The 27,068-nt window shown below is 42.9% G+C and overlaps 8 protein-coding genes and 1 pseudogene across 8 annotated transcripts; 8 read left to right on the forward strand and 1 right to left on the reverse strand.

The window, feature by feature from the left end:
• The first annotated feature begins 269 nt into the window (after positions 1–269).
• LOC114440505 (piggyBac transposable element-derived protein 4-like) lies at positions 270–2,741 on the forward strand. The gene is made up of 2 exons (XM_028412977.1): positions 270–660; positions 903–2,741. The coding sequence occupies exons 1-2, from the start codon at positions 512–514 to the stop codon at positions 2,551–2,553; spliced, it is 1,800 nt and encodes a 599-aa protein (XP_028268778.1). The 5' UTR covers positions 270–511; the 3' UTR covers positions 2,554–2,741.
• A 4,300-nt stretch (positions 2,742–7,041) lies between these two features.
• LOC114440515 (histone H4) lies at positions 7,042–7,436 on the forward strand. The gene has a single exon (XM_028412987.1). It carries the CDS (start codon positions 7,056–7,058, stop codon positions 7,365–7,367), a length of 312 nt encoding a protein of 103 aa, XP_028268788.1. The 5' UTR covers positions 7,042–7,055; the 3' UTR covers positions 7,368–7,436.
• Positions 7,437–8,484: 1,048 nt separating this feature from the next.
• On the forward strand, positions 8,485–8,928 carry LOC114440513 (histone H2B 1/2). Its single transcript, XM_028412985.1, has one exon. It carries the CDS (start codon positions 8,493–8,495, stop codon positions 8,865–8,867), a length of 375 nt encoding a protein of 124 aa, XP_028268786.1. The 5' UTR covers positions 8,485–8,492; the 3' UTR covers positions 8,868–8,928.
• A 3,904-nt stretch (positions 8,929–12,832) lies between these two features.
• Positions 12,833–13,145, forward strand: LOC114440516 (histone H4-like; annotated as a pseudogene).
• A 1,196-nt stretch (positions 13,146–14,341) lies between these two features.
• On the forward strand, positions 14,342–14,933 carry LOC114440511 (histone H2B 1/2). The gene has a single exon (XM_028412982.1). The coding sequence runs from the start codon at positions 14,350–14,352 to the stop codon at positions 14,722–14,724; it is 375 nt and encodes a 124-aa protein (XP_028268783.1). The 5' UTR covers positions 14,342–14,349; the 3' UTR covers positions 14,725–14,933.
• Positions 14,934–18,048: 3,115 nt separating this feature from the next.
• On the forward strand, positions 18,049–19,234 carry LOC114440507 (histone H1-like). The gene has a single exon (XM_028412978.1). The coding sequence runs from the start codon at positions 18,078–18,080 to the stop codon at positions 18,720–18,722; it is 645 nt and encodes a 214-aa protein (XP_028268779.1). The 5' UTR covers positions 18,049–18,077; the 3' UTR covers positions 18,723–19,234.
• Positions 19,235–20,099: 865 nt separating this feature from the next.
• On the reverse strand, positions 20,100–20,687 carry LOC114440510 (histone H2A). The gene has a single exon (XM_028412981.1). The coding sequence runs from the start codon at positions 20,671–20,673 to the stop codon at positions 20,287–20,289; it is 387 nt and encodes a 128-aa protein (XP_028268782.1). The 5' UTR covers positions 20,674–20,687; the 3' UTR covers positions 20,100–20,286.
• A 345-nt stretch (positions 20,688–21,032) lies between these two features.
• On the forward strand, positions 21,033–21,446 carry LOC114440517 (histone H3). Its single transcript, XM_028412988.1, has one exon. It carries the CDS (start codon positions 21,036–21,038, stop codon positions 21,444–21,446), a length of 411 nt encoding a protein of 136 aa, XP_028268789.1. The 5' UTR covers positions 21,033–21,035.
• A 4,843-nt stretch (positions 21,447–26,289) lies between these two features.
• On the forward strand, positions 26,290–26,860 carry LOC114440514 (histone H4). Its single transcript, XM_028412986.1, has one exon. The coding sequence runs from the start codon at positions 26,304–26,306 to the stop codon at positions 26,613–26,615; it is 312 nt and encodes a 103-aa protein (XP_028268787.1). The 5' UTR covers positions 26,290–26,303; the 3' UTR covers positions 26,616–26,860.
• Positions 26,861–27,068: the final 208 nt, after the last annotated feature.

Genomic DNA, 27,068 nt, shown 5'->3' on the forward strand with positions numbered 1-27,068 from the left:
CGTGTGTCACCCCAAGATGGACAAAAAAGTCTCTTAGTAAGATCTTACAGGACTGCTGTGCATCCGAATCTAAACAGATTTATGTTATGCTAATGTGACACAGCGCCACCTGCTGGCAGCAGTAAATGTCTCTTCTATGCATGTTTTTTTTGTGTAAGTCTGTGGAAATGAGAGAGCATAGGAGAGAAGACTGCTGTGGCCCCCATTGACCGCAAGTGGCGCTATTGCACTTCTTGCGTGGAACATCCGCCATGAAGAAGAAGAATCACGCCCCCTAGACGACAAGCCTTTTCCTTACATTTTTATATGTTTTGTTAAACAATATTTATGTACTTGTTTTCGGTATTGAAGAGTAGTTTTGGCATGTTAATTCACAAATAAATGCTAACCTTCTTAAACAAATCGCTTAACCGGAAGTTAACCGCGGGAGTTAGGAGCAGGAGTCGCGTGACGAAAGAAACGTGTTTGGAAGAAAAGAAGAAACAAGAACAACAAGTGTTTCGAGGAGAAAATGATGCATTCACTGAACGTCCATCACACCCTGGAGTTGTTATATCGAGATGAAGATGCAGAGGGTGGGTTTGCTCCAATTTCAACATCCGAGGCGGAGAGTGAGGACGATGAAGTGACTGACCTGTCTTTTGTCATCAGCGATGAGAGGTAAGGCAAAGTTATCATGAATATTTATAGCTTTTGTTTTGTACACTGCTCTATGGTAAATGATCAAGAATAAACACAGATATTTTGTCCAAACTGATGTCCTTGCAGTCCACTGTCCCTCTCTTTTTTTCCTCTATCTGCTGTCCATAGTGTCTTTACTATCCATCATGTGCATAAAAATAAATAAAAATAACCTGAACAATCCTTATTTTTATTCACATTATTGTCATGCATGTATACAGTGAGGAGGAAAATGAACTCCCTACAGAGAGCCCTACAAAGAGCCCTGTCCAGAGCAGGCATGGGGAGAGGAGTCGGAAGAGGTCCAGACCTTCACAAGCTCAGCCACACCATGGTTTGGAGCCCTGGAGAACAGGAAACGACCCTGACACCGCCCCACAAATCAGCCGCTTCATGCCACGGAGAACACCAGGAGCCCAGGTGAACCCCCATGCAACTTATTCACCTCTGGACCTGTTCCAGCTGTACTTCTCCCCAAGCACCGTGCTAACCCTCTGCAAAAACACCAACATGTATGCAGCAAAAAAGAAAGAAATGGGGAAGAAGTACCAATGGGTTGATGTTGAATTTGAGGAGTTCTACAAGTTCCTTGGGCTACTTATATACACATCACTCGTGTCACTGCCGAGTATCAGAGATTACTGGAAACGCAACAGAATCACATCTGTGCCGTTTCCAGCTACCGTGATGCCTAGGAACAGATTCTTGTTTCTGCTTTGGAACATCCACCCCAGTGATCCAGATGAGGACAAAAAAAATGATGAGAAGAAGGGAACACCACTGTATGACAAACTGTTCAGGGTCAAGCCCCTCATGGACAACATCCTCAGTGCCTGCCAGGCTCATTATCACCCAAAGAAGGAATTGTCTATTGATGAGAGAATGGTGGCCACCAAGGCAAAAACTGGCATGACCCAGTACATGAAGAACAAACCCACGAGGTGGGGGATCAAGATGTTTGTGTTGGCTGACTCGGGAAACGGCTACACAGTAAGCTTCAACATTTATGCGGGCAAAACATACACGCAGAAAGTACATGGGCTGCCGTATGATACTGTGATGCAGCTGATTCAGCCGTCGTACCTCGGCACTGGCTACCATGTTTACATGGACAATTTTTACACAAGCCCCCAGTTGTTCCTCGACTTGGCCAAAATGAAGTTTGGAGCCTGTGGAACATACAGGGACAATGTAAAAGGGTGTCCAACTGGGAGAGAAAATGCCCTCACCAGAAAATCAGAGAGGGGCACAGTGAGATGGATCAGGGAGGACCCCCTGCTTTTTGTGAAATGGATGGACTCCCAGGAGGTGTCCATATGTTCCACTATACATCCAGCAGTTTCTGGGGAGGTGATCAAGAGGAAGGTGAAGGAGAAAGATGGATGCTGGGCAGTAAAGGACATCCTCTGTCCCACTCCAATCATCGCCTACAACAAGAACATGGGTGGGGTTGACCTGTCTGACCAGCTGATCCAGTACTACTCTACCCACCGCCAAACCACACGCTGGTACCGCACCCTCTTTTTTCACTTTGTGGACATTGCCACCACAAATGCCTATATTCTGTATTGTGACATCTGCGCCACAAATCAGGTGAAGCCCATGACCCACAAAGAGTTCCAAATTGAACTGGCATCCCAGCTGTGTGGGGTGGACAAGACATGTGTACCCACCAAGAGGAAGGCTGAGCACATTCCTGTTCCCATTACCGTGGTAACAGATCCCAGCCTGAAAGCCACACAAGGGCGCAGGGTCTGTCAACACTGTAACCAGGACAAAAAAAGAAATCTCACTCCGTGGAAGTGCCAGTCCTGTGATGTGGCTCTGTGTCTCATTGTGGACAGAAACTGCTTTGCAGATTGGCATAAATAAAAAAACTGTGCTCCATTGTATATAGGTTGAAATATTTGTATATACTTTGATTACATCTCAGTTTTACCTCTTATGTTATATTTGGCTCATTTGGGACATTAGGAATACAACATACTGGTGTAGCCCTCTGTATGATTTGAAACATAGTTTGTTTTAATGAGTTGCAGTTGACCAAAAACTACCAATAAATACCCATGTACTTTTACTATATTTCCATTTTACCTTTATATGTTTGTGTTTTTTTATTGTAATAAAATGTTTTTTTCAGATTCAGACTTGGTGATTTTTGTATATATTTGGGCTAGTGTAAAGTAGGTTAAAGTCAAAAGAAGTAATTATATTTTCATATAGATGAGGTTATGGACAAAACAGGCTCAGACCCCTGAGGTACTAATTTAATTACTTATTTTCCATTTTTTTGGACATATTGCTCATCCTAGCAGCTTCATCAGTTCTGTTTGGTGGGGAAACATGGTTTATATGTGATATCACACCACAGTGTGAGAATCATGGATCTGCACACTGTATGAATCTGGAAGTGGTAATTACAAGCTTGAGCGAGTATTTGCCATTAGGAATGTAGACTCATGCAGGAACTCTATTTGTGGCAATGGTTCCAACCCAGAACGGGGAAGTGATGTCAGCCCAGTTGAAAGCATGTACCGTAATATATACCGCCAGAGGTAGTCTGCCATGATTTTGTGCTTTTCTTCCATGGCTGCCATGTGTCTCAGACAACCTGCTGTCTGTAACATTGTGCTGTGTCTCATGTTACATTCTTGCAGAACATCTACTGAAGCAGAACTCTCAATCTGAAAGACACAAAAAGAGGCATAACCACCCCAGTATGTAACTGTAGGTACAGTACTGAATATCCTCGCATATGTGCGTACATGTGGAAAAAAAATTACACGTTGATTTCTTGTCATTTTAATACGAGCCTGGCACGCCCCCTGGTGGCTGGCTGCAGCATTGCGTTTCTTAATATAACAGGATGCATTCACTTCTTTGGGGTTTATATGTCATCAATACAATCATCAGGAAGATCCCTGCATACTGTTATTGAGACAAAGTGTGCTGCTGAATGTGAGGTCCGTCACTAACAAAACCTTTCTCCTGAGCGGCTTCTTTACCTCACGTAAACTGGACTTTATGTTCCTGACGGAAACGTATACGTGAAGGAGAACTGGCACCTCTCTCGGAGCTGCTCCCCGCTGGATGTAATTATTTTAACTCTCCATGTACCACTGGCAAAGGATCGCTATGGAGCTGTTTGCTACATGTCCACATCAAAATAATTAGTCTCTCTAAGCCTCAGTTATTATTCCATCAGACAATTCACCTGCGATTCAAAGCAATTATCCAGCTCCTGTTCAGCTTAATTCAGCTGTTTTATGACTGATTCAGCTTGTTTAATAATTTCAGCTTTTGTTCAGAGTAATTCAGCTCTTGTTCTGCCATTCAGCTTCTATTCATATGCATTCTGATGTGTTTTTTCATATTTTTAAAGTTCAAAGCAATGCTTCACTGCTGCAATCAAACTTGGTTTTCTTCAGGAAATGCTTTTTCTAGTTATTATTGTTATTATTATTATTATCATCACTATTATTACTTGATTGTTGTTTTAATTTACATGCTGATAATGTCATTGTTAATTATTTAAGTTTATCATCATTGCTTACTACAAACTCTTTCTCTCTCTCTCTCTCTCTCTCTCTCACACACACACACACACACACACACACACACAGTCATTAAACATTATCTTCCACCACACCACTTTTTTATTTAAAACGTACAATTCTCACTAAAATGTCTCAATTTAAAAAAAACACACATTGACACTTGATCATTTAAATTACTTAGCATTTAAACATAATATATTTAAGTAAAGCGCTTTATTTAAATAATCAAAATACAACCTGTCGCCATAGTGATGGAACGATGGGTCCCTATAAGTAGCAGGCCGCACTTTTTACACTTTCTTCCACACCTGAGCTACAGACCAGAGTCCAGAGCAAGTGCTGTTCACCTGAGAGCTGAAGACAGAGATTTCCAGAGGTCATCATCTTCATCATCGTCTGCAGTGAGGGATGGCTTCTGGCCGGGAGAAGTTCCTCATCACCTCTGGGTTCATCCGCGATGGTGAGACAGACAGATTCTCTTTGTAACATTGACAGTAATGAGCCAAGATGGCGACCATGCTAAAGTTCAGTACTCTGCCTGTCTGCATGGAGACTCAGTGTGGTTAACCTGGTTTTAACACAATAGCTTAGTTTGTTGTTTGTGCTGGATTACAGCATAAAAATGATGGATTTTGAAAAGCTAACTCTTTAGCTTTTTTTTCATGTCCTCAGAGTAACAGCTAGGTTTAGCTAAGAGCTAAGTTTAGTCAGCATAGATCATTTTGACACACAGAGCCTCACACAGAGACCTGAAGAATATTAAAAATAATATATGAATATAATGTTCATCATGTCATGTAGTCAGTGCAGTAATTATACATTCATACCATTTAAAACACTGCAGCTCACTTTATGTAGCACCTATAGGAAAAATATGTATTGCAGAGGCTACAGCTTCTGACAGTTCTTTTAGGTTGGTGCTGTGTATTTTGGTTATTTCACCACTAGGGGGCAGATCAATTGTATCACACCAATGATGCTGCCGCCTGCGGTAGCTGCTGTCAGGCCTATTCTGACACCACCTCTCCCTGACAGGGTTGATGTGAGACTGCTTTACCCTGATCAATAAATCTTATGTTTCTACATTTTTGATTATGTTATTAACTGTTTTGCTCCTTTGTCATCCTTTAGGGAGAAGAGCGGGAGAAGAGAGGCAGAAGCACACACCACCAACACAGATAAGTACATTTTATTATTATGAGAAATGTTAGTGTGTCATGTATCAATGGCAATACATGCCTATTCTATTTTATTCAATTCTATTCTTTATTCTCCTCAAGGCTGCAGCAGCATCACTGTTTACTGACTTAAAGATGTTACAAAAGTGAAATGACATTTCATCTGTCATTGTCTAGTGGTTTTGTTGTAACCACATTTGTCATGTTGTCACATGACATGGATATTGACATTTTTCACAGCCTTGTTTAATCTGCCTTTATTTAATACATTTGTTTTCAATAGAAGTTAGAAAGTGTGTTTGCTCAGTTATGTGATCATGGTAGACATAGTAGAATAGCATTTTACCATCTAATTATCATTTTTAATGTCTGATTAGCTATTTAACAGCACGCAGTTCTACCCTACAATACTTTTAATATGTGTCATGATTAGTGTGACAGGCCTGAGTCCTTCAAATGGCTTGGTTGGGATTTGAACTCCAGACCTGAAGAAACATAATACATTTTTTGTGTTCTTGTAAATTATGTTTTTAGCTCTGAGAGTGTGTTGTGGGGCCCAATGTACAGGCTAAATGGAAAGGGCTTCTTCAGATTTTTACAGATGGAGGACCCAGAAGGCTGGAGCTGCTTTGCATTTTACACCTCAGAATATGATACTCATCTGAATGTCTGAGGGGGTTTCAGGACATTGTGGTTTGGCATGGGATTTTCTAAAAATTGGAAAATCTGCCCCCCCTGCCTCTACGTCTAACGCCACTCAACTGAGAAACACAGACACTGCACCTTCTGTCCAGAGCCCAACCCCCACACAGCCCATCCCAAGGTACCAGGTGAAGAGACACATATATATATATATATATATATATATATATATATATATATATATGAATAAATGAGGACAAAGGTCAGGCCTTTAAGCAGTACATGAAGAGCTGAAGGACACTCTGGGAGGTCTGGAGAAGCTGGACTACTTCCTCACTGCACGTGTTCACAGAAAACCAGGTGTTACACCTGCCCGAGGAGATCAGCTTTTAAAACGTTCAGGTGGTCATCAGTGCTACACGACTGATGCCTTCTGCTCCGGGAGTTCAAACGAAATGCAAACGTCTTCTTCGTTCCCAAACTTCAGAATGTAGAAGTGATGGCTTATCAGCTAGACAGATACAAACAGACCGCCAAGACCATCTGTGAGAGGCTGCTCCTTCTTAGGCCTCCCCATCCTCTGAAAACACAACTGCATAATTTTTCCAATTTTATTTATATCGTTTAGAACATTCTGTGAAATTGACATTTTATCACACAGGGAAGCAAGAACATAGAAGAGCAGGAATTCACCTTCATTACGATTATTGATCAGTGTGTCCAAGTGCGTAAAATGTGCACCCTTTCTGCATCAAGTGGTTTGTGATGTTTGTTGGAATGTTCTGCGTGCATTAATCTAAAAAAACAGTGTGATGGTTCTGTGTAGAACTTCAGGCAATATGTGTTTCCAGCTGTTGTCCAGAAGGGGGCGCTGGTCAAAAAAAACACACAGAGAAAGGTTAGGCCCGCCTCTGTCTTCTACCACGTCCTCAGGCAAGAAATAAATACTTGTGAACCTTGAGCTCTTCACATTCAGTGAGTATTTCACCCAGCAAACATGAGTGGACGAGGCAAAGGAGGAAAAGGACTCGGTAAAGGAGGCGCCAAGCGTCACCGTAAAGTTCTCCGTGATAACATCCAGGGAATCACCAAGCCCGCTATCCGCCGTCTGGCTCGCCGTGGTGGAGTGAAGCGTATCTCTGGTCTGATCTACGAGGAGACCCGCGGTGTGTTGAAGGTCTTCCTGGAGAATGTGATCCGTGATGCCGTCACCTACACCGAGCACGCCAAGAGAAAGACTGTGACCGCCATGGATGTGGTGTATGCTCTGAAGAGGCAGGGACGCACTCTGTACGGCTTCGGCGGTTAAACTGTGACAGATCCAACAACACAAAACAAAGGTCCTTTTAAGGACCACACACACTATCAATGAAGAGCTGAGTTCTACAATTAGTTAATGGTACGTTTAGTGTAGACTCACAATAAATGCATGATCAGCTTTGTATGTACACAACAACATGAATTATGATAAAACATAAAGGAGATGGCTCTGGTCGTTTAACATCAGCAGCAGACTGAAAGCAGTGGACACAAACAGACTCGATAAACTGATCAGAAGGGCCGGTGTTGTTGTGCGGGTGGAGCTGGATTCCCTGACAACACAGTATTCAGGTTAATAGTTATTTACAGTATTATATATGAGATATGAGACCAGAGATTACTTGAATGTTCATTATCGTTTTTTCGATCGATTTTATTAGGTATTATTTTACTCTACTCTTACTATTTACCTTATTTTATGTCTAACCTGTTTTGAGTATGGAGCACCTGGAATACAAGCAGATCAATAAAGTATTTCTGATTTCTTATTACAGGATTAGTGAAAATGAGTGCAGTAATGTAGTTCAACTTTTGTTGTTTGTCATTAGCTCTTAAATGGCCATATAACAATTTAATTCAACGTTAGGGAGGGATTTACTTACTTGAGTTTGAGTTAAGTTGTAATAAAGCTGGGCCAGAAACCAGACTGGACACGATCATCATGAAAATGAGAAGCAACATTGTTCATAGAAATGAACCAAATGTTTCTGAAGTCACTGAGGTTTCTTATATATGTGGTTATAACGGCTGTTTTAAAGAGCATGGAAAGACAGCAGCGGTGAGAGGGGGAAGAAGAAGAATCTGCTGCTCTCCTGTCAGTAACAGCATGTTTATAGAAAACACAACGCACCACATTCTACAAGATATAACAACTAGTGCAGCAGTGATACAGTGTTGCAGGCACAGCCCGCCTTTTCTTTCCATATACAGTGTGCGCACCAATTTTAACCGCTTCCATGCCAAACCATGCGGAACCTTCCACCCGTAATCAGCTGAGAAGCTCAGCCAATCACAGACAAGGAACTGCACAATGGTGTTTGCATGCAGCCTGTATAAGAGGAGTCGCTGTGAGCCATGAGAGTGATTCGTTGCTGAGAAGTGTCGAAGACTCAATATGCCTGAACCCGCAAAGTCTGCGCCCAAGAAGGGCTCCAAGAAAGCCGTGACCAAGACCGCCGGCAAAGGAGGCAAGAAGAAGAGAAAGACCAGGAAGGAGAGCTACGCTATCTACGTGTACAAAGTGTTGAAGCAGGTGCACCCTGATACCGGCATCTCCTCCAAGGCCATGAGCATCATGAACTCCTTTGTGAACGACATCTTTGAGCGCATCGCCTCCGAGGCCTCTCGTCTGGCTCACTACAACAAGCGCTCTACCATCACTTCCAGGGAGATCCAGACCGCCGTCAGGCTGCTGCTGCCCGGTGAGCTGGCTAAGCACGCCGTGTCTGAGGGCACCAAGGCCGTCACTAAGTACACCAGCTCCAAGTAAACAGCTGCTGCTCGCACAAAAACCCAACGGCTCTTCTAAGAGCCACCCACTTCTTCTAAAGAGCGAGTCTTTGTAGAAGGTTTAGGCGTTGTGCTGAATTTCTAAAGCATTCCAGTAAAAAGCAAATCACTTTTTCAATGTATACAACAGGACACATAGGGGTGGGCGATATTGAAAATTTCAGTATCGATCCCATACCAAGTAAATACCGGGCCGGTATCACTGATACTTTTACTTTAGAAATTTCATGATCATACAATGATTTTTTTTTTGTCTTTAATTAGTTGATTATGATTAGCAGAATAATACACAAATATTTGTTAAGTAAATCAAGCTGCAAACAGAACAGAAGCAGAACTGTATGGAGGAGAACTTGTATGAAATTATAACAATCTTGTCAGCGATGCCCCTTGTGACAGCCATGATAACATAATGGAGATCATTTGATAAAAGTCTAACTAGGGTGATCCGATACCAAGTAAATACAGGGCCAGTATCACCGATACCGATACTTTTACATTGAAATTTCATGATCATAAATAATTTTTTTTGCCTTTAAATAGATTATCGTGATTGGCAGAATAATAAAACACAAGAAACATTTGTTAATAAATCAAGCTGCAAACAAAAGTGCAGAACTGTATAAGTTTGAAATTTTAACTTCACAATCATGTCAGCAATGCTCCTTGTGATAACGATCCATGTCTTATCACAGCACTCAGAAAGACAGCATTAATTCATGCTGCAGATTACTCAATTACTCAACCTTCACTTTTTAAATCATCTACCTGTGTTTTGCAGTAAAGCCTTTGTCAGTGACCACTGTCTCTGGTTCGTGTTTGGGGATCTGCCTCTTCCTCCTCCCTCTGTTTACTCTGCAGCTCGAGGTCTTTGGGCTCTGCTGCATTATGTTTGTGTAAATGAGTTGTGTTTCCACAGTGGCAGGTCACTTTCCTGCACACCTCACAGTAGCAGTTTCTTCTTCTCGTCTGTCGCTGTGAAATAACTCCAAACAGCGCTCCTCTTCCTCTCTGCCATCTCCATGATGCTAGCTGTACTTTACAGCCAATCAGGAGCTCTGTCTGCTCCGGCAGAGTGGAGAAGGGGGGGGAGGGGCGGAGTGTGCCTGCGCACTTAGCAGAGTGAGAGAGGAGCGCTGTCTGCACTGCGAGTAAATACGAGTAAAGTTGCTGAAGGTATTAAGAGAAACTTCCACAGAAATATCGATCTCATCACGCTAGTATCGAGTAATTACTGATCCTAACGTTGGTATCGATACTATCGCTATTTAGATCGATTCGCCCACCCCTAAGTCTAACACCTATAATAATATATTTAAGTAAAGCGCTTTATTTAAATAATCAAAATACAACCTGTCGCCATAGTGATGGAACGATGGGTCCCTATAAGTAGCAGGCCGCACTTTTTACACTTTCTTCCACACCTGAGCTACAGACCAGAGTCCAGAGCAAGTGCTGTTCACCTGAGAGCTGAAGACAGAGATTTCCAGAGGTCATCATCTTCATCATCGTCTGCAGTGAGGGATGGCTTCTGGCCGGGAGAAGTTCCTCATCACCTCTGGGTTCATCCGCGATGGTGAGACAGACAGATTCTCTTTGTAACATTGACAGTAATGAGCCAAGATGGCGACCATGCTAAAGTTCAGTACTCTGCCTGTCTGCATGGAGACTCAGTGTGGTTAACCTGGTTTTAACACAATAGCTTAGTTTGTTGTTTGTGCTGGATTACAGCATAAAAATGATGGATTTTGAAAAGCTAACTCTTTAGCTTTTTTTTCATGTCCTCAGAGTAACAGCTAGGTTTAGCTAAGAGCTAAGTTTAGTCAGCATAGATCATTTTGACACACAGAGCCTCACACAGAGACCTGAAGAATATTAAAAATAATATATGAATATAATGTTCATCATGTCATGTAGTCAGTGCAGTAATTATACATTCATACCATTTAAAACACTGCAGCTCACTTTATGTAGCACCTATAGGAAAAATATGTATTGCAGAGGCTACAGCTTCTGACAGTTCTTTTAGGTTGGGTGCTGTGTATTTTGGTTATTTCACCCCTAGGGGGCAGATCAATTGTATCACACCAATGATGCTGCCGCCTGCGGTAGCTGCTGTCAGGCCTATTCTGACACCACCTCTCCCTGACAGGGTTGATGTGAGGACTGCTTTACCCTGATCAATAAATCTTATGTTTCTACATTTTTGATTATGTTATTAACTGTTTGCCTCCTTTGTCATCCTTTAGGGAGAAGAGCGGGGAAGAGAGGCAGAAAGCACACACCACCAACACAGATAAGTACATTTTATTATTATGAGAAATGTTAGTGTGTCATGTATCAATGGCAATACATGCCTATTCTATTTATTCAATTCTATTCTTTATTCTCCTCAAGGCTGCAGCAGCATCACTGTTTACTGACTTAAAGATGTTTACAAAAGTGAAATGACATTTCATCTGTCATTGTCTAGTGGTTTTGGTGTTAACCACATTTGTCACTGTTGTCACATGACATGGATATTGACAATTTTTCACAGCCTTGTTTAATCTGCCTTTATTTAATACATTGTTTTCAATAGAAGTTAGAAAGTGTGTTTTGCTCAGTATGTGATCATGGTAGACATAGTAGAATAGCATTTTACCATCTAATTATCATTTTTAATGTCTGATTAGCTATTTAACAGCACGCAGTTCTACCCTACAATACTTTTAATATGTGTCATGATTAGTGTGAAGGCCTGAGTCCTTCAAATGGCTGGTTGGGATTTGAACTCCAGACCTGAAGAACATAATACATTTTTTGTGTTCTTGTAAATTATGTTTTTAGCTCTGAGAGTGTGTTGTGGGGCCCAATGTACAGGCTAAATGGAAAGGGCTTCTTCAGATTTTTTACAGATGGAGGACCCAGAAGGCTGGAGCTGCTTTGCATTTTACCCCTCAGAATATGATACTCATCTGAATGTCTGAGGGGGTTTCAGGGACATTGTGGTTTGGCATGGGATTTCTCTAAAAATTGGAAAATCTGCCCCCCCTGCCTCTACGTCTAACCGCCACTCAACTGAGAACACAGACACTGCACCTTCTGTCCAGAGCCCAACCCCCCACACAGCCCATCCCAGGTACCAGGTGAAGAGACACATATATATATATATATATATATATATATATATATATATATAATATATATATGAATAAATGAGGACAAGGTCAGGCCTTTAAGCAGGTACATGAAGAGCTGAAGGACACTCTTGGAGGTCTGGAGAAGCTGGACTACTTCCTCACTGCACGTGTTCACAGAAAACCAGGTGTTACACCATGCCCGAGGAGATCAGCTTTTAAAACGTTCAGGTGGTCATCAGTGCTACACGACTGATGCCTTCTGCTCCGGGAGTTCAAACGAAATGCAAACGTCTTCTTCGTTCCCAAACTTCAGAATGTAGAAGTGATGGCTTATCAGCTAGACAGATACAAACAGACCGCAAGACCATCTGTGAGAGGCTGCCCTTCTTAGGCCTCCCCATCCTCTGAAAACACAACTGCATAATTTTTTCCAATTTTATTTATATCGTTTAGAACATTCTGTGAAATTGACATTTTTATCACACAGGGAAGCAAGAACATAGAAGAGCAGGAATTCACCTTCATTACGATTATTGATCAGTGTGTCCAAGTGCGTAAAATGTGCACCCTTTCTGCATCAAGTGGTTTGTGATGTTTGTTGGAATGTTCTGCGTGCATTAATCTAAAAAAACAGTGTGATGGTTCTGTGTAGAACTTCAGGCAATATGTGTTTCCAGCTGTTGTCCAGAAGGGGGCGCTGGTCAAAAAAAACACACAGAGAAAGGTTAGGCCCGCCTCTGTCTTCTACCACGTCCTCAGGCAAGAAATAAATACTTGTGAACCTTGAGCTCTTCACATTCAGTGAGTATTTCACCCAGCAAACATGAGTGGACGAGGCAAAGGAGGGAAAAGGACTCGGTAAAGGAGGCGCCAAGCGTCACCGTAAAGTTCTCCGTGATAACATCCAGGGAATCACCAAGCCCGCTATCCGCCGTCTGGCTCGCCGTGGTGGAGTGAAGCGTATCTCTGGTCTGATCTACGAGGGAGACCCGCGGTGTGTTGAAGGTCTTCCTGGAGAATGTGATCCGTGATGCCGTCACCTACACCGAGCACGCCAAGAGAAGACTGTGACCGCCATGGATGTGGTGTATGCTCTGAAGAGGCAGGGACGCACTCTGTACGGCTTCGGCGGTTAAAACTGTGACAGATCCAACAACACAAAACAAAGGTCCTTTTAAGGACCACACACACTATCAATGAAGAGCTGAGTTTCTACAATTAGTTTGGTACGTTTAGTGTAGACTCACAATAAATGCATGATCAGCTTTGTATGTACACAACAACATGAATTATGATAAAACATTAAAGGAGATGGCTCTGGTCGTTTAACATCAGCAGCAGACTGAAAGCAGTGGACACAAACAGACTCGATAAACTGATCAGAAGGGCGGTGTTGTTGTGGGGGTGGAGCTGGATTCCCTGACAACAGTGTCAGACAGAAGATCAGACTGTCTTGTTAATTATATCCATATTGGATTTATTGTAGTCACTGTCCGCTTTTACTGCACACAGATTCAGGTTAATAGTTATTTACAGATTATATATGAGATATGAGACCAGAGATTACTTGAATGTTCATTATCGTTTTTTCGATCGATTTTATTAGGTATTATTTTACTCTACTCTTACTATTTACCTTATTTTATGTCTAACCTGTTTTGAGTATGGAGCACCTGGAATACAAGCAGATCAATAAAGTATTTCTGATTTCTTATTACAGGATTAGTGAAAATGAGTGCAGTAATGTAGTTCAACTTTTGTTGTTGTCATTAGCTCTTAAATGGCCATATAACAATTTAATTCAACGTTAGGGAGGGATTTACTTACTTGAGTTTGAGTTAAGTTGTAATAAAGCTGGGCCAGAAACCAGACTGGACACGATCATCATGAAAATGAGAAGCAACATTGTTCATAGAAATGAACCAAATGTTTCTGAAGTCACTGAGGTTTCTTATATATGTGGTTTATAACGGCTGTTTTAAAGAGCATGGAAAGACAGCAGAGGTGAGAGGGGAAGAAGAAGAATCTGCTGCTCTCCTGTCCAGTAACAGCATGTTTATAGAAAACACAACGCACCACATTCTACAAGATATAACAACTAGTGCAGCAGTGATACAGTGTTGCAGGCACAGCCCGCCTTTTCTTTCCATATACAGTGTGCGCACCAATTTTAACCGCTTCCATGCCAAACCATGCGGAACCTTCCACCCGTAATCAGCTGAGAAGCTCAGCCAATCACAGACAAGGAACTGCACAATGGTGTTTGCATGCAGCCTGTATAAGAGGAGTCGCTGTGAGCCATGAGAGTGATTCGTTGCTGAGAAGTGTCGAAGACTCAATATGCCTGAACCCGCAAAGTCTGCGCCCAAGAAGGGCTCCAAGAAAGCCGTGACCAAGACCGCCGGCAAAGGAGGCAAGAAGAAGAGAAAGACCAGGAAGGAGAGCTACGCTATCTACGTGTACAAAGTGTTGAAGCAGGTGCACCCTGATACCGGCATCTCCTCCAAGGCCATGAGCATCATGAACTCCTTTGTGAACGACATCTTTGAGCGCATCGCCTCCGAGGCCTCTCGTCTGGCTCACTACAACAAGCGCTCTACCATCACTTCCAGGGAGATCCAGACCGCCGTCAGGCTGCTGCTGCCCGGTGAGCTGGCTAAGCACGCCGTGTCTGAGGGCACCAAGGCCGTCACTAAGTACACCAGCTCCAAGTAAACAGCTGCTGCTCGCACAAAAACCCAACGGCTCTTCTAAGAGCCACCCACTTCTTCTAAAGAGCGAGTCTTTGTAGAAGGTTTAGGCGTTGTGCTGAATTTCTAAAGCATTCCAGTAAAAAGCAAATCACTTTTTTCAATGTATACAACAGGACACATAGGGGTGGGCGATATTGAAAATTTCAGTATCGATCCCATACCAAGTAAATACCGGGCCGGTATCACTGATACTTTTACTTTAGAAATTTCATGATCATACAATGATTTTTTTTTTTGTCTTTAATTAGTTGATCATGATTAGCGAATAATACACAAATATTTGTTAAGTAAATCAAGCTGCAAACAGAACAGAAGCAGAACTGTATGGAGGAGAACTTGTATGAAATTATAACAATCTTGTCAGCGATGCCCCTTGTGACAGCCATGATAACATAATGGAGATAATTTGATTAACTAGGGTGATCCGATACCAAGTAAATACAGGGCCAGTATCACCGATACCGATACCGATACTTTTACATTGAAATTTCATGATCATAAATATTTTTTTTTGCCTTTAAATAGATTATCGTGATTGGCAGAATAATAAAACACAAGAAACATTTGTTTAATAAATCAAGCTGCAAACAAAAGTGCAGAACTGTATAAGTTTGAAATTTTAACTTCACAATCATGTCAGCAATGCTCCTTGTGATAACGATCCATGTCTTATCACAGCACTCAGAAAGACAGCATTAATTCATGCTGCAGATTACTCAATTACTCAACCTTCACTTTTTTAAATCATCTACCTGTGTTTTGCAGTAAAGCCTTTGTCAGTGACCACTGTCTCTGGTTCGTGTTTGGGGATCTGCCTCTTCCTCCTCCCTCTGTTTACTCTGCAGCTCGAGGTCTTGGGCTCTGCTGCATTATGTTTGTGTAAATGAGTTGTGTTTCCACAGTGGCAGGTCACTTTCCTGCACACCTCACAGTAGCAGTTTCTTCTTCTCGTCTGTCGCTGTGAAATAACTCCAAACAGCGCTCCTCTTCCTCTCTGCCATCTCCATGATGCTAGCTGTACTTTACAGCCAATCAGGAGCTCTGTCTGCTCCGGCAGAGTGGAGAAGGAGGGGGAGGGGCGGAGTGTGCCTGCGCACTTAGCAGAGTGAGAGAGGAGCGCTGTCTGCACTGCGAGTAAATACGAGTAAAGTTGCTGAAGGTATTAAGAGAAACTTCCACAGAAATATCGATCTCATCACGCTAGTATTGAGTAATTACTGATCCTAACGTTGGTATCGATACTATCGCTATTTAGATCGATTCGCCCACCCCTAAGTCTAACACCTATATGCATGTAGCCTAAATATGAAGAATAAAGGTCCTTCTACACTTAATAATTATACTAACCATACTGAAATACATTATTGAAACACATTATTATATTATAAGATATAAGAAAAACTAGATTTATTTCAGCTGGTGATTTATGATGACATCGTTCTGCTAAAATCACATCTTATCACTGCACTCAGACATTAATTCATGCTGCAGATTACTCTGTCTAAACCTTCACTTCTTTAATAAATGAGTTGTGTTTCCACAGTGGCAGGTCGCTTTCCTGCACACCTCACAAATAGCAGTTTCTGTCGCTGTGAAATAACTCCAAACAGCGCTCCTCTTCCTCTCTGCTGTCTCCAGGACGCTAGCTGTACTTCACAGCCAATCAGGGGCTCCGTCTGCTCCGGCAGAGTGGAGAAGGAAGGGGAGGGGCGGAGTGCGCCTGCGCACTGAGCAGAGTGAGAGAGGAGCGCTATTTGCACCGCGAGTAAATAGAGTAAAGTTGCTGAACATATAGAAGAGAAACTTCCACAGAAATATCGATCTCATCGAGTAATTACTGATCCTAACGTTGATATCGATACTATCGATATTTATCGATATTTAATTTTATTACACACAGTACAAATATTGTTTATGATGGAACAGAAAACGTTTCATTGCTTAAGAGCATACAAAATATTCATGAAACATAAAAGAGCATTCTGAATATACACACAAAGATGAAAGGGGGGGGGGGGGTGGCTCAAAATAAAGCACCACATTCTCTACATGTTATCTCTACGATCAGGGTTAGGCCACATGTTTTCGTCAACATCACATCTGATGTCATCCAAGGCGATACACCTGTGATAAACCGCTTGGCTGCAATATCCCTGCAGGCAGCGTCCATGGCATCAAGGAGTGACGTCTGGCCATGTGGCTGATGGTCAAAAACTTTCCACCTTCACGCAGAAAAACACTCTATGGCGTTGAGAAAAGGTGAATAGGGTGGATGGAAGAGACGGACCTGTCTCGGGTGGACTTCAAACCATGCTGTGATGGCTTGAGAGTGATGGAAAGCCACATTGTCCAAGGTGATGACAAAGATCCTCATGTTGTCTCCCTCCTGATCCTGCTCTGGAACCAGGTGCTGGTGAAGGTCATTCAAAAAGTCAAGAAGGCGCTCGGTACTGTAGGGTCCAATCTGACATCTATGATGGATCAATAATAATTGACAGTTTGTAAATTATTGAACTGACTTATTGTTAATTATCAGCTTATTTGAGCTGATATTGTTGCAGAAGTAGAGGTTTTATACTGTAACTAAGGTTTCACTATCCTGAATTTGTTTACCACTCATACTGAGCTACTTGATGATAAATGTTTGTGAGAGTTTCAGATTTCACAGTTCTTATATGTTTCAACATACTTAAATGTTTCCCCCCTGTTTAAATTATAATTAACTGTGCTACTAAAAGAACAGTGATGGACTTTATTTAGACTGGTCAGCCAGAAAAGCAGCGAACAGCTCCGATAGAAGTCTGTGCAGCGTCATCACAGTGTGTTTGATGCTGCACAACAACGTGATTTTGTGGCAAAGTGACGGTCAGCAGATGTTTGTTTTTCCTCGGAGTCTCTGAACAAACGTGTGTTTCAGCTGGAAAACAACTTTTGATGGAGCTCTGATGCATCTGAGACCATTTATGAGAGGAAGAAGAGGGAAAAGGCGCTGCGTAGCGCGCTGACTCTCTGAGCTTTGGAAGCTCCAGCAACAAAGTGCAGCGATCCTCGGAGCTGAACATGAGCTGAACATGAAGAGACACTGTCCGCTATCAGCTCCTCCACTGTCATCCTGCAGCGCTGCTCACACACTCATTTTTACTATTTTATCCACGCACAGAAAACACAAGTGGAAACATTCAGCCTGCACGGAGGAGCGCAGGCTTGGGTTGAGTCTCCACGGTTCTCATGCTGTGTTCAAGTACCGCCTCCTGCGCTCAGTTCATCGTTACTACACTCAGGCGCCTTGTTATCGTAACTACGGACTGATTGAACATGGCAGAAGAAGTTCCAGCTGCCGCTCCAGCCGCCGCTCCGGCCAAAGCTCCCAAGAAGAAGGCCTCCAAGCCGAAGAAGTCCGGCCCCAGCGTCGGCGAGCTCATCGTGAAAGCTGTGGCCGCTTCCAAGGAGCGGAGCGGCGTGTCTGCAGCCGCCCTCAAGAAGGCTCTGGCTGCCGGAGGATACGATGTGGAGAAGAACAAGTCCCGCGTCAAGATCGCCATTAAGAGCCTGGTGGCTAAAGGGACTCTGGTCCAGACCAAGGGGACCGGGGCCTCCGGCTCCTTCAAAATGAACAAGAAGGCTGAGGCTGTGGCCAAGAAGCCCGCAAAGAAAGCCGCACCTAAAGCCAAGAAGCCCGCAGCCGCTAAGAAGCCCGCAGCGGCCAAGAAGGCGGCAGCCAAGAAACCAGCAGCTGCTAAGAAGTCCCCCAAGAAGGCAAAGAAGCCCGCAGCAGCCAAGAAAGTAGCCAAGAGCCCCAAGAAGGCCGCCAAGAGCCCCAAAAAACCCGCCAAGAGCCCCAAGAAGGCCGCCAAGAGTCCCAAGAAGGTGGCTCCTAAAAAGGCCCCTGCAGCCAAGAAGGCCCCCGCAAAGAAGGTAGCCAAGCCCAAAGCCAAGAAGGCAGCACCCAAGAAGAAGTGAGCTGTGATCACAGCAAACACACAAAGGCTCTTTTAAGAGCCACCACAACATCCACAAAGAGCTCATCCTTTCTTTAAATGTGTGTAAACACTATTTCATTAGTAACTTGTTTTGCACTTTAAACAAAGACCGTTATTGTTCACTAGGGGTGGGCAATACTGAAGTATCGATATCAATACCGTTACTGATACTTTTACATTGAAATTTCATGATCATAATTTTTTTTTTGCCTTTAAATAGATTATCGTGATTGGCAGAATAATAATACACAAGAAACATTTGTTAATAAATCAAGCTGCAAACAAAAGTGCAGAACTGTATGTTTGAAATTTTAACTTCACAATCATGTCAGCAATGCTCCGTGTGATAACGATCCATGTCAAGACAGCATTAATTCATGCTGCAGATTACTCAATCTAAACCTTCACTTTTTAAAATCATCTACCTGTGTTTTGCAGTAAAGCCTTTGTCAGTGACCACTGTCTCTGGTTCGTGTTTGGGGATCTGCCTCTTCCTCCTCCCTCTGTTTACTCTGCAGCTCGAGGTCTTTGGGCTCTGCTGCATTATGTTTGTGTAAATTAGTTGTGTTTCCACAGTGGCAGGTCACTTTCCTGCACACCTCACAAGTAGCAGTTTCTTCTTCTCGTCTGTTGCTGTGAAATAACTCCAAACAGCGCTCCTCTTCCTCTCTGCCATCTCCATGATGCTAGCTGTACAGCCAATCAGGAGCTCCGTCTGCTCCGGCAGAGTGGAGAAGGAGGGGGAGGGCAATTACTGATCCTAACTTTGGTATCGATACTATCGATATTTAGATCGATTCGCCCACCCCTATTGTTCACCACAACATCCACAAAGAACATTATCATACATTACACACCTTATCAATATAATATAAGTATAAATACCCAGCAGAAAGTGTACTGTATTTCTGTGTAGTTTGTAGTCAAAGATTATTTATTGTTACATATTCCAGTAATTGATATTTAGATCCCTTATTGTAATTCACCACTTTTCCCATAATGTAAAGGGTAGAGGGTTATATTTGTAAGCCTATTCAGGATATCCTCATTTCTATCAAGTGAAAAGTACAGTGCACACACATTTGCCGACAGTCACATTTTGTGTCAGGGTAAAGTTACTGCGTCATTACTCACAGCTCTCTGTTACTGTAGAGACGTTATATTTCTAAGCCTATTCAGGATACATAATGACACCGATTTGAAACAGAAAAATGATTTAATATTTTCAGGTTTATAGAATGCATAGTTACCTACTGCCTACTGCATGTTAACCGAGTATTCAACACCTGCCTGTTATGTACTACTAGTAGATTTGACTATATGTCAATATAATACATAACTTTACAATAACCTGTCATGTTTGTCTTGATGAATAAATAATATAAAGTATACTAAAAACTATAGTAGTTTAAATGCTGTGATTGTGTTTTATATGGGTTTGATAAAAAATAGGTACAACTGAAAAGTAAAAATCCAGGACATCAGCTCTTTATGTGAGTGTGTGGCTCTTAAAAGAGCCTTTGGGGGTTTGTGGGTCTCCAGCTTTACTTGGCTTTGACGGGCTTCTCGGTCTTCTTGGGCAGCAGCACGGCCTGGATGTTGGGCAGCACGCCGCCCTGAGCGATGGTCACTCCGCCCAGCAGCTTGTTGAGCTCCTCGTCGTTGCGAACAGCCAGCTGCAGGTGACGGGGGATGATACGGGTCTTCTTGTTGTCGCGGGCAGCGTTTCCAGCCAGCTCCAGGATCTCAGCGGTCAGGTACTCCAGCACAGCCGCCAGGTAGACGGGGGCGCCGGCACCCACACGCTCTCCATAGTTACCTTTACGCAGCAGCCTGTGGACACGACCCACGGGAAACTGCAGCCCTGCACGGGAGGAGCGGGTCTTGGCCTTAGCTCTGGCTTTGCCACCGGTCTTTCCACGTCCACTCATTTTCAGATAGTGTTTTCTGGTGTTAACTCAGAGAAACTGTGTCTGAGGAAGCTGAGTCTCCCCTTTATATGTCTCAGAGCGCGCAGACGCTTCCTCACAGGCCAACCAGAGGACTGGTTTCAGCGGAGAGGCAGCAGGGGGCCGCTCTCCATTTCAGCGGGCGTTTTGAACCAGACTTTTCCCCAATAAGCAGCGCAGCTTCAGGCGGGAGGCCGCTCCTCTAGGCGGGCTGATCGACACGAGGAGCCGCTGACCAATCAGGATCCGGGGGCCTGAAGCAGCGTCACAGTCGGTCCCACACTTTAAGAGGCGCGCGTCTTCGCTCTCATTTTAGATTTTTCTGTTGCTCAGAGAAAGAAGAAATGGCAAGAACCAAGCAGACCGCCCGTAAATCCACCGGAGGCAAAGCCCCCAGAAAGCAGCTGGCCACCAAGGCTGCTCGTAAGAGCGCCCCGGCCACCGGCGGCGTCAAGAAGCCTCACCGTTACAGGCCCGGCACCGTGGCTCTGAGAGAGATCCGTCGCTACCAGAAATCCACTGAGCTGCTGATCCGCAAGCTGCCCTTCCAGCGCCTGGTCAGAGAGATCGCTCAGGACTTCAAGACCGATCTGCGCTTCCAGAGCTCCGCTGTCATGGCTTTGCAGGAGGCCAGCGAGGCTTACTTGGTCGGCCTGTTCGAGGACACAAACCTGTGCGCCATCCACGCCAAGAGGGTCACCATCATGCCCAAAGACATCCAGCTGGCCCGCCGCATCCGCGGAGAGAGAGCATAAAGTGTCTGCGGCTCCATAAACAACGGCTCTTTTAAGAGCCACCTCACTTAACTATAGAGTCAATGTCCTGTTGATGAAGATATCGGATTTAAACTATGCTAGATTAATTCACAGCATCTACTACCACAACACAAAATGGTAAAAGGTAACATACATAAGAATAAAAATAGTGGCACTAAAGAACAAAAAAGAAAGTTAAATCACTAAAACCCACCTCAGCCCTGTTCCTCCGAGTACTCACTGAACGCTCCTCTGTCCCATCTCCATTTTGCGCAGTGTGTGGCTGCTGTTGTCCCCTTTTCCAAAGCTTTCCACTCCACCACCGGCACTACAGAGTCCTGCTCTAACCCTAACACAGTGTCCTGTTTGTTGTAAAAATAAGCAATATCAGATTTAGAAATGTCACTCCGTGGAAGTGCCAGTCTTGTGATGTGGCTCTGTGTCTCATTGTGGACAAAAACTGCTTTGCAGATTGGCATAAATAAAAAAACCGTGCTCCATTGTATATAGGTTGAAATATTTGTATATACTTTGATTACATCTCAGTTTTACATCTTATGTTATATTTGGCTTATTTGGGACATTAGGAATACAACATACTGGTGTAGCCCTCTGTATGATTTGAAACATAGTTTGTTTTAATGAGTTGCAGTTGTAGTTGTCAAAAGAAGTAATTATATTTTCATATAGATGAGGTTATGGACAAAACAGGCTCAGACCCCTGAGGTACTGATTTAATTACTTATTTTCCATTTTTTTGGACATATTGCTCATCCAAGCAGCTTCATCAGTTCTGTTTGGTGGGGAAACATGGTTTATATGTGAGGGTTTCTACTACATACCATCACACTGTGGTGTGAGAATCATAGATCTGCACACTGTATGAATCTGGAAGTGGTAATTACAAGCTTGAGCGAGTATTTGCCATTAGGAATGTAGACTCATGCAGGAACTCTATTTGTGGCAATGGTTCCAACCCAGAACGGGGAAGTGATGTCAGCCCAGTTGAAAGCATGTACCGTAATATATACCGCCAGAGGTAGTCTGCCATGATTTTGTGCTTTTCTTCCATGGCTGCCATGTGTCTCAGACAACCTGCTGTCTGTAACATTGTGCTGTGTCTCATGTTACATTCTTGCAGAACATCTACTGAAGCAGCACTCTCAATCTGAAACACAAAAAGAGGCATAACCACCCCAGTATGTAACTGTAGGTACAGTACTGAATATCCTCGCATATGTGCGTACATGTGGAAAAAAATTACACGTTGATTTCTTGTCATTTTAATACGAGCCTGGCACGCCCCCTGGTGGCTGGCTGCAGCATTGCGTTTCTTAATATAACAGGATGCATTCACTTCTTTGGGGTTTATATGTCATCAATACAATCATCAGGAAGATCCCTGCATACTGTTATTGAGACAAAGTGTGCTGCTGAATGTGAGGTCCGTCACTAACAAAACCTTTCTCCTGAGCGGCTTCTTTACCTCACGTAAACTGGACTTTATGTTCCTGACGGAAACGTATACGTGAAGGAGAACTGGCACCTCTCTCGGAGCTGCTCCCCGCTGGATGTAATTATTTTAACTCTCCATGTACCACTGGCAAAGGATCGCTATGGAGCTGTTTGCTACATGTCCACATCAAAATAATTAGTCTCTCTAAGCCTCAGTTATTATTCCATCAGACAATTCACCTGCGATTCAAAGCAATTATCCAGCTCCTGTTCAGCTTAATTCAGCTGTTTTATGACTGATTCAGCTTGTTTAATAATTTCAGCTTTTGTTCAGAGTAATTCAGCTCTTGTTCTGCCATTCAGCTTCTATTCATATGCATTCTGATGTGTTTTTTCATATTTTTAAAGTTCAAAGCAATGCTTCACTGCTGCAATCAAACTTGGTTTTCTTCAGGAAATGCTTTTTTCTAGTTATTATTGTTATTATTATTATTATCATCACTATTATTACTTGATTGTTGTTTTAATTTACATGCTGATAATGTCATTGTTAATTATTTAAGTTTATCATCATGCTGCTTACTACAAACTCTTTCTCTCTCTCTCTCTCTCTCTCTCTCTCTCACACACACACACACACACACACACACACACACACACACAGTCATTAAACATTATCTTCCACCATACCACTTTTTTATTTAAAACGTACAATTCTCACTAAAATGTCTCAATTTAAAAAAAACACACATTGACACTTGATCATTTAAATTACTTAGCATTTAAACATAATATATTTAAGTAAAGCGCTTTATTTAAATAATCAAAATACAACCTGTCGCCATAGTGATGGAACGATGGGTCCCTATAAGTAGCAGGCCGCACTTTTTACACTTTCTTCCACACCTGAGCTACAGACCAGAGTCCAGAGCAAGTGCTGTTCACCTGAGAGCTGAAGACAGAGATTTCCAGAGGTCATCATCTTCATCATCGTCTGCAGTGAGGGATGGCTTCTGGCCGGGAGAAGTTCCTCATCACCTCTGGGTTCATCCGCGATGGTGAGACAGACAGATTCTCTTTGTAACATTGACAGTAATGAGCCAAGATGGCGACCATGCTAAAGTTCAGTACTCTGCCTGTCTGCATGGAGACTCAGTGTGGTTAACCTGGTTTTAACACAATAGCTTAGTTTGTTGTTTGTGCTGGATTACAGCATAAAAATGATGGATTTTGAAAAGCTAACTCTTTAGCTTTTTTTTCATGTCCTCAGAGTAACAGCTAGGTTTAGCTAAGAGCTAAGTTTAGTCAGCATAGATCATTTTGACACACAGAGCCTCACACAGAGACCTGAAGAATATTAAAAATAATATATGAATATAATGTTCATCATGTCATGTAGTCAGTGCAGTAATTATACATTCATACCATTTAAAACACTGCAGCTCACTTTATGTAGCACCTATAGGAAAAATATGTATTGCAGAGGCTACAGCTTCTGACAGTTCTTTTAGGTTGGTGCTGTGTATTTTGGTTATTTCACCACTAGGGGGCAGATCAATTGTATCACACCAATGATGCTGCCGCCTGCGGTAGCTGCTGTCAGGCCTATTCTGACACCACCTCTCCCTGACAGGGTTGATGTGAGACTGCTTTACCCTGATCAATAAATCTTATGTTTCTACATTGTTGATTATGTTATTAACTGTTTTGCTCCTTTGTCATCCTTTAGGGAGAAGAGCGGGAGAAGAGAGGCAGAAGCACACACCACCAACACAGATAAGTACATTTTATTATTATGAGAAATGTTAGTGTGTCATGTATCAATGGCAATACATGCCTATTCTATTTTATTCAATTCTATTCTTTATTCTCCTCAAGGCTGCAGCAGCATCACTGTTTACTGACTTAAAGATGTTACAAAAGTGAAATGACATTTCATCTGTCATTGTCTAGTGGTTTTGTTGTAACCACATTTGTCATGTTGTCACATGACATGGATATTGACATTTTTCACAGCCTTGTTTAATCTGCCTTTATTTAATACATTTGTTTTCAATAGAAGTTAGAAAGTGTGTTTGCTCAGTTATGTGATCATGGTAGACATAGTAGAATAGCATTTTACCATCTAATTATCATTTTTAATGTCTGATTAGCTATTTAACAGCACGCAGTTCTACCCTACAATACTTTTAATATGTGTCATGATTAGTGTGACAGGCCTGAGTCCTTCAAATGGCTTGGTTGGGATTTGAACTCCAGACCTGAAGAAACATAATACATTTTTTGTGTTCTTGTAAATTATGTTTTTAGCTCTGAGAGTGTGTTGTGGGGCCCAATGTACAGGCTAAATGGAAAGGGCTTCTTCAGATTTTTACAGATGGAGGACCCAGAAGGCTGGAGCTGCTTTGCATTTTACACCTCAGAATATGATACTCATCTGAATGTCTGAGGGGGTTTCAGGACATTGTGGTTTGGCATGGGATTTTCTAAAAATTGGAAAATCTGCCCCCCCTGCCTCTACGTCTAACGCCACTCAACTGAGAAACACAGACACTGCACCTTCTGTCCAGAGCCCAACCCCCACACAGCCCATCCCAAGGTACCAGGTGAAGAGACACACACATATATATATATATATATATATATATGAATAAATGAGGACAAAGGTCAGGCCTTTAAGCAGTACATGAAGAGCTGAAGGACACTCTGGGAGGTCTGGAGAAGCTGGACTACTTCCTCACTGCACGTGTTCACAGAAAACCAGGTGTTACACCTGCCCGAGGAGATCAGCTTTTAAAACGTTCAGGTGGTCATCAGTGCTACACGACTGATGCCTTCTGCTCCGGGAGTTCAAACGAAATGCAAACGTCTTCTTCGTTCCCAAACTTCAGAATGTAGAAGTGATGGCTTATCAGCTAGACAGATACAAACAGACCGCCAAGACCATCTGTGAGAGGCTGCTCCTTCTTAGGCCTCCCCATCCTCTGAAAACACAACTGCATAATTTTTCCAATTTTATTTATATCGTTTAGAACATTCTGTGAAATTGACATTTTTATCACACAGGGAAGCAAGAACATAGAAGAGCAGGAATTCACCTTCATTACGATTATTGATCAGTGTGTCCAAGTGCGTAAAATGTGCACCCTTTCTGCATCAAGTGGTTTGTGATGTTTGTTGGAATGTTCTGCGTGCATTAATCTAAAAAAACAGTGTGATGGTTCTGTGTAGAACTTCAGGCAATATGTGTTTCCAGCTGTTGTCCAGAAGGGGGCGCTGGTCAAAAAAAACACACAGAGAAAGGTTAGGCCCGCCTCTGTCTTCTACCACGTCCTCAGGCAAGAAATAAATACTTGTGAACCTTGAGCTCTTCACATTCAGTGAGTATTTCACCCAGCAAACATGAGTGGACGAGGCAAAGGAGGAAAAGGACTCGGTAAAGGAGGCGCCAAGCGTCACCGTAAAGTTCTCCGTGATAACATCCAGGGAATCACCAAGCCCGCTATCCGCCGTCTGGCTCGCCGTGGTGGAGTGAAGCGTATCTCTGGTCTGATCTACGAGGAGACCCGCGGTGTGTTGAAGGTCTTCCTGGAGAATGTGATCCGTGATGCCGTCACCTACACCGAGCACGCCAAGAGAAAGACTGTGACCGCCATGGATGTGGTGTATGCTCTGAAGAGGCAGGGACGCACTCTGTACGGCTTCGGCGGTTAAACTGTGACAGATCCAACAACACAAAACAAAGGTCCTTTTAAGGACCACACACACTATCAATGAAGAGCTGAGTTCTACAATTAGTTTGGTACGTTTAGTGTAGACTCACAATAAATGCATGATCAGCTTTGTATGTACACAACAACATGAATTATGATAAAACATAAAGGAGATGGCTCTGGTCGTTTAACATCAGCAGCAGACTGAAAGCAGTGGACACAAACAGACTCGATAAACTGATCAGAAGGGCCGGTGTTGTTGTGGGGGTGGAGCTGGATTCCCTGACAACAGTGTCAGACAGAAGATCAGACTGTCTTGTTAATTATATCCATATTGGATTTATTGTAGTCACTGTCCGCTTTTACTGCACACAGTATTCAGGTTAATAGTTATTTACAGTATTATATATGAGATATGAGACCAGAGATTACTTGAATGTTCATTATCGTTTTT

This window comes from Parambassis ranga, chromosome 8, assembly GCF_900634625.1.
Source record: "Parambassis ranga chromosome 8, fParRan2.1, whole genome shotgun sequence".
NCBI lineage: Eukaryota > Metazoa > Chordata > Actinopteri > Ambassidae > Parambassis > Parambassis ranga.

Bases quoted from the DNA above. Each gene is read 5' to 3' on its own strand.
- LOC114440505 (XM_028412977.1), top strand. From the start codon at position 512: ATGATGCATTCACTGAACGTCCATCACACCCTGGAGTTGTTATATCGA. The intron at 661-902 runs GTAAGGCAAAGT...GCATGTATACAG, and splicing joins TTTGTCATCAGCGATGAGAG to TGAGGAGGAAAATGAACTCC.
- LOC114440515 (XM_028412987.1), top strand. From the start codon at position 7,056: ATGAGTGGACGAGGCAAAGGAGGAAAAGGACTCGGTAAAGGAGGCGCC.
- LOC114440513 (XM_028412985.1), top strand. From the start codon at position 8,493: ATGCCTGAACCCGCAAAGTCTGCGCCCAAGAAGGGCTCCAAGAAAGCC.
- LOC114440511 (XM_028412982.1), top strand. From the start codon at position 14,350: ATGCCTGAACCCGCAAAGTCTGCGCCCAAGAAGGGCTCCAAGAAAGCC.
- LOC114440507 (XM_028412978.1), top strand. From the start codon at position 18,078: ATGGCAGAAGAAGTTCCAGCTGCCGCTCCAGCCGCCGCTCCGGCCAAA.
- LOC114440510 (XM_028412981.1), bottom strand. From the start codon at position 20,673: ATGAGTGGACGTGGAAAGACCGGTGGCAAAGCCAGAGCTAAGGCCAAG.
- LOC114440517 (XM_028412988.1), top strand. From the start codon at position 21,036: ATGGCAAGAACCAAGCAGACCGCCCGTAAATCCACCGGAGGCAAAGCC.
- LOC114440514 (XM_028412986.1), top strand. From the start codon at position 26,304: ATGAGTGGACGAGGCAAAGGAGGAAAAGGACTCGGTAAAGGAGGCGCC.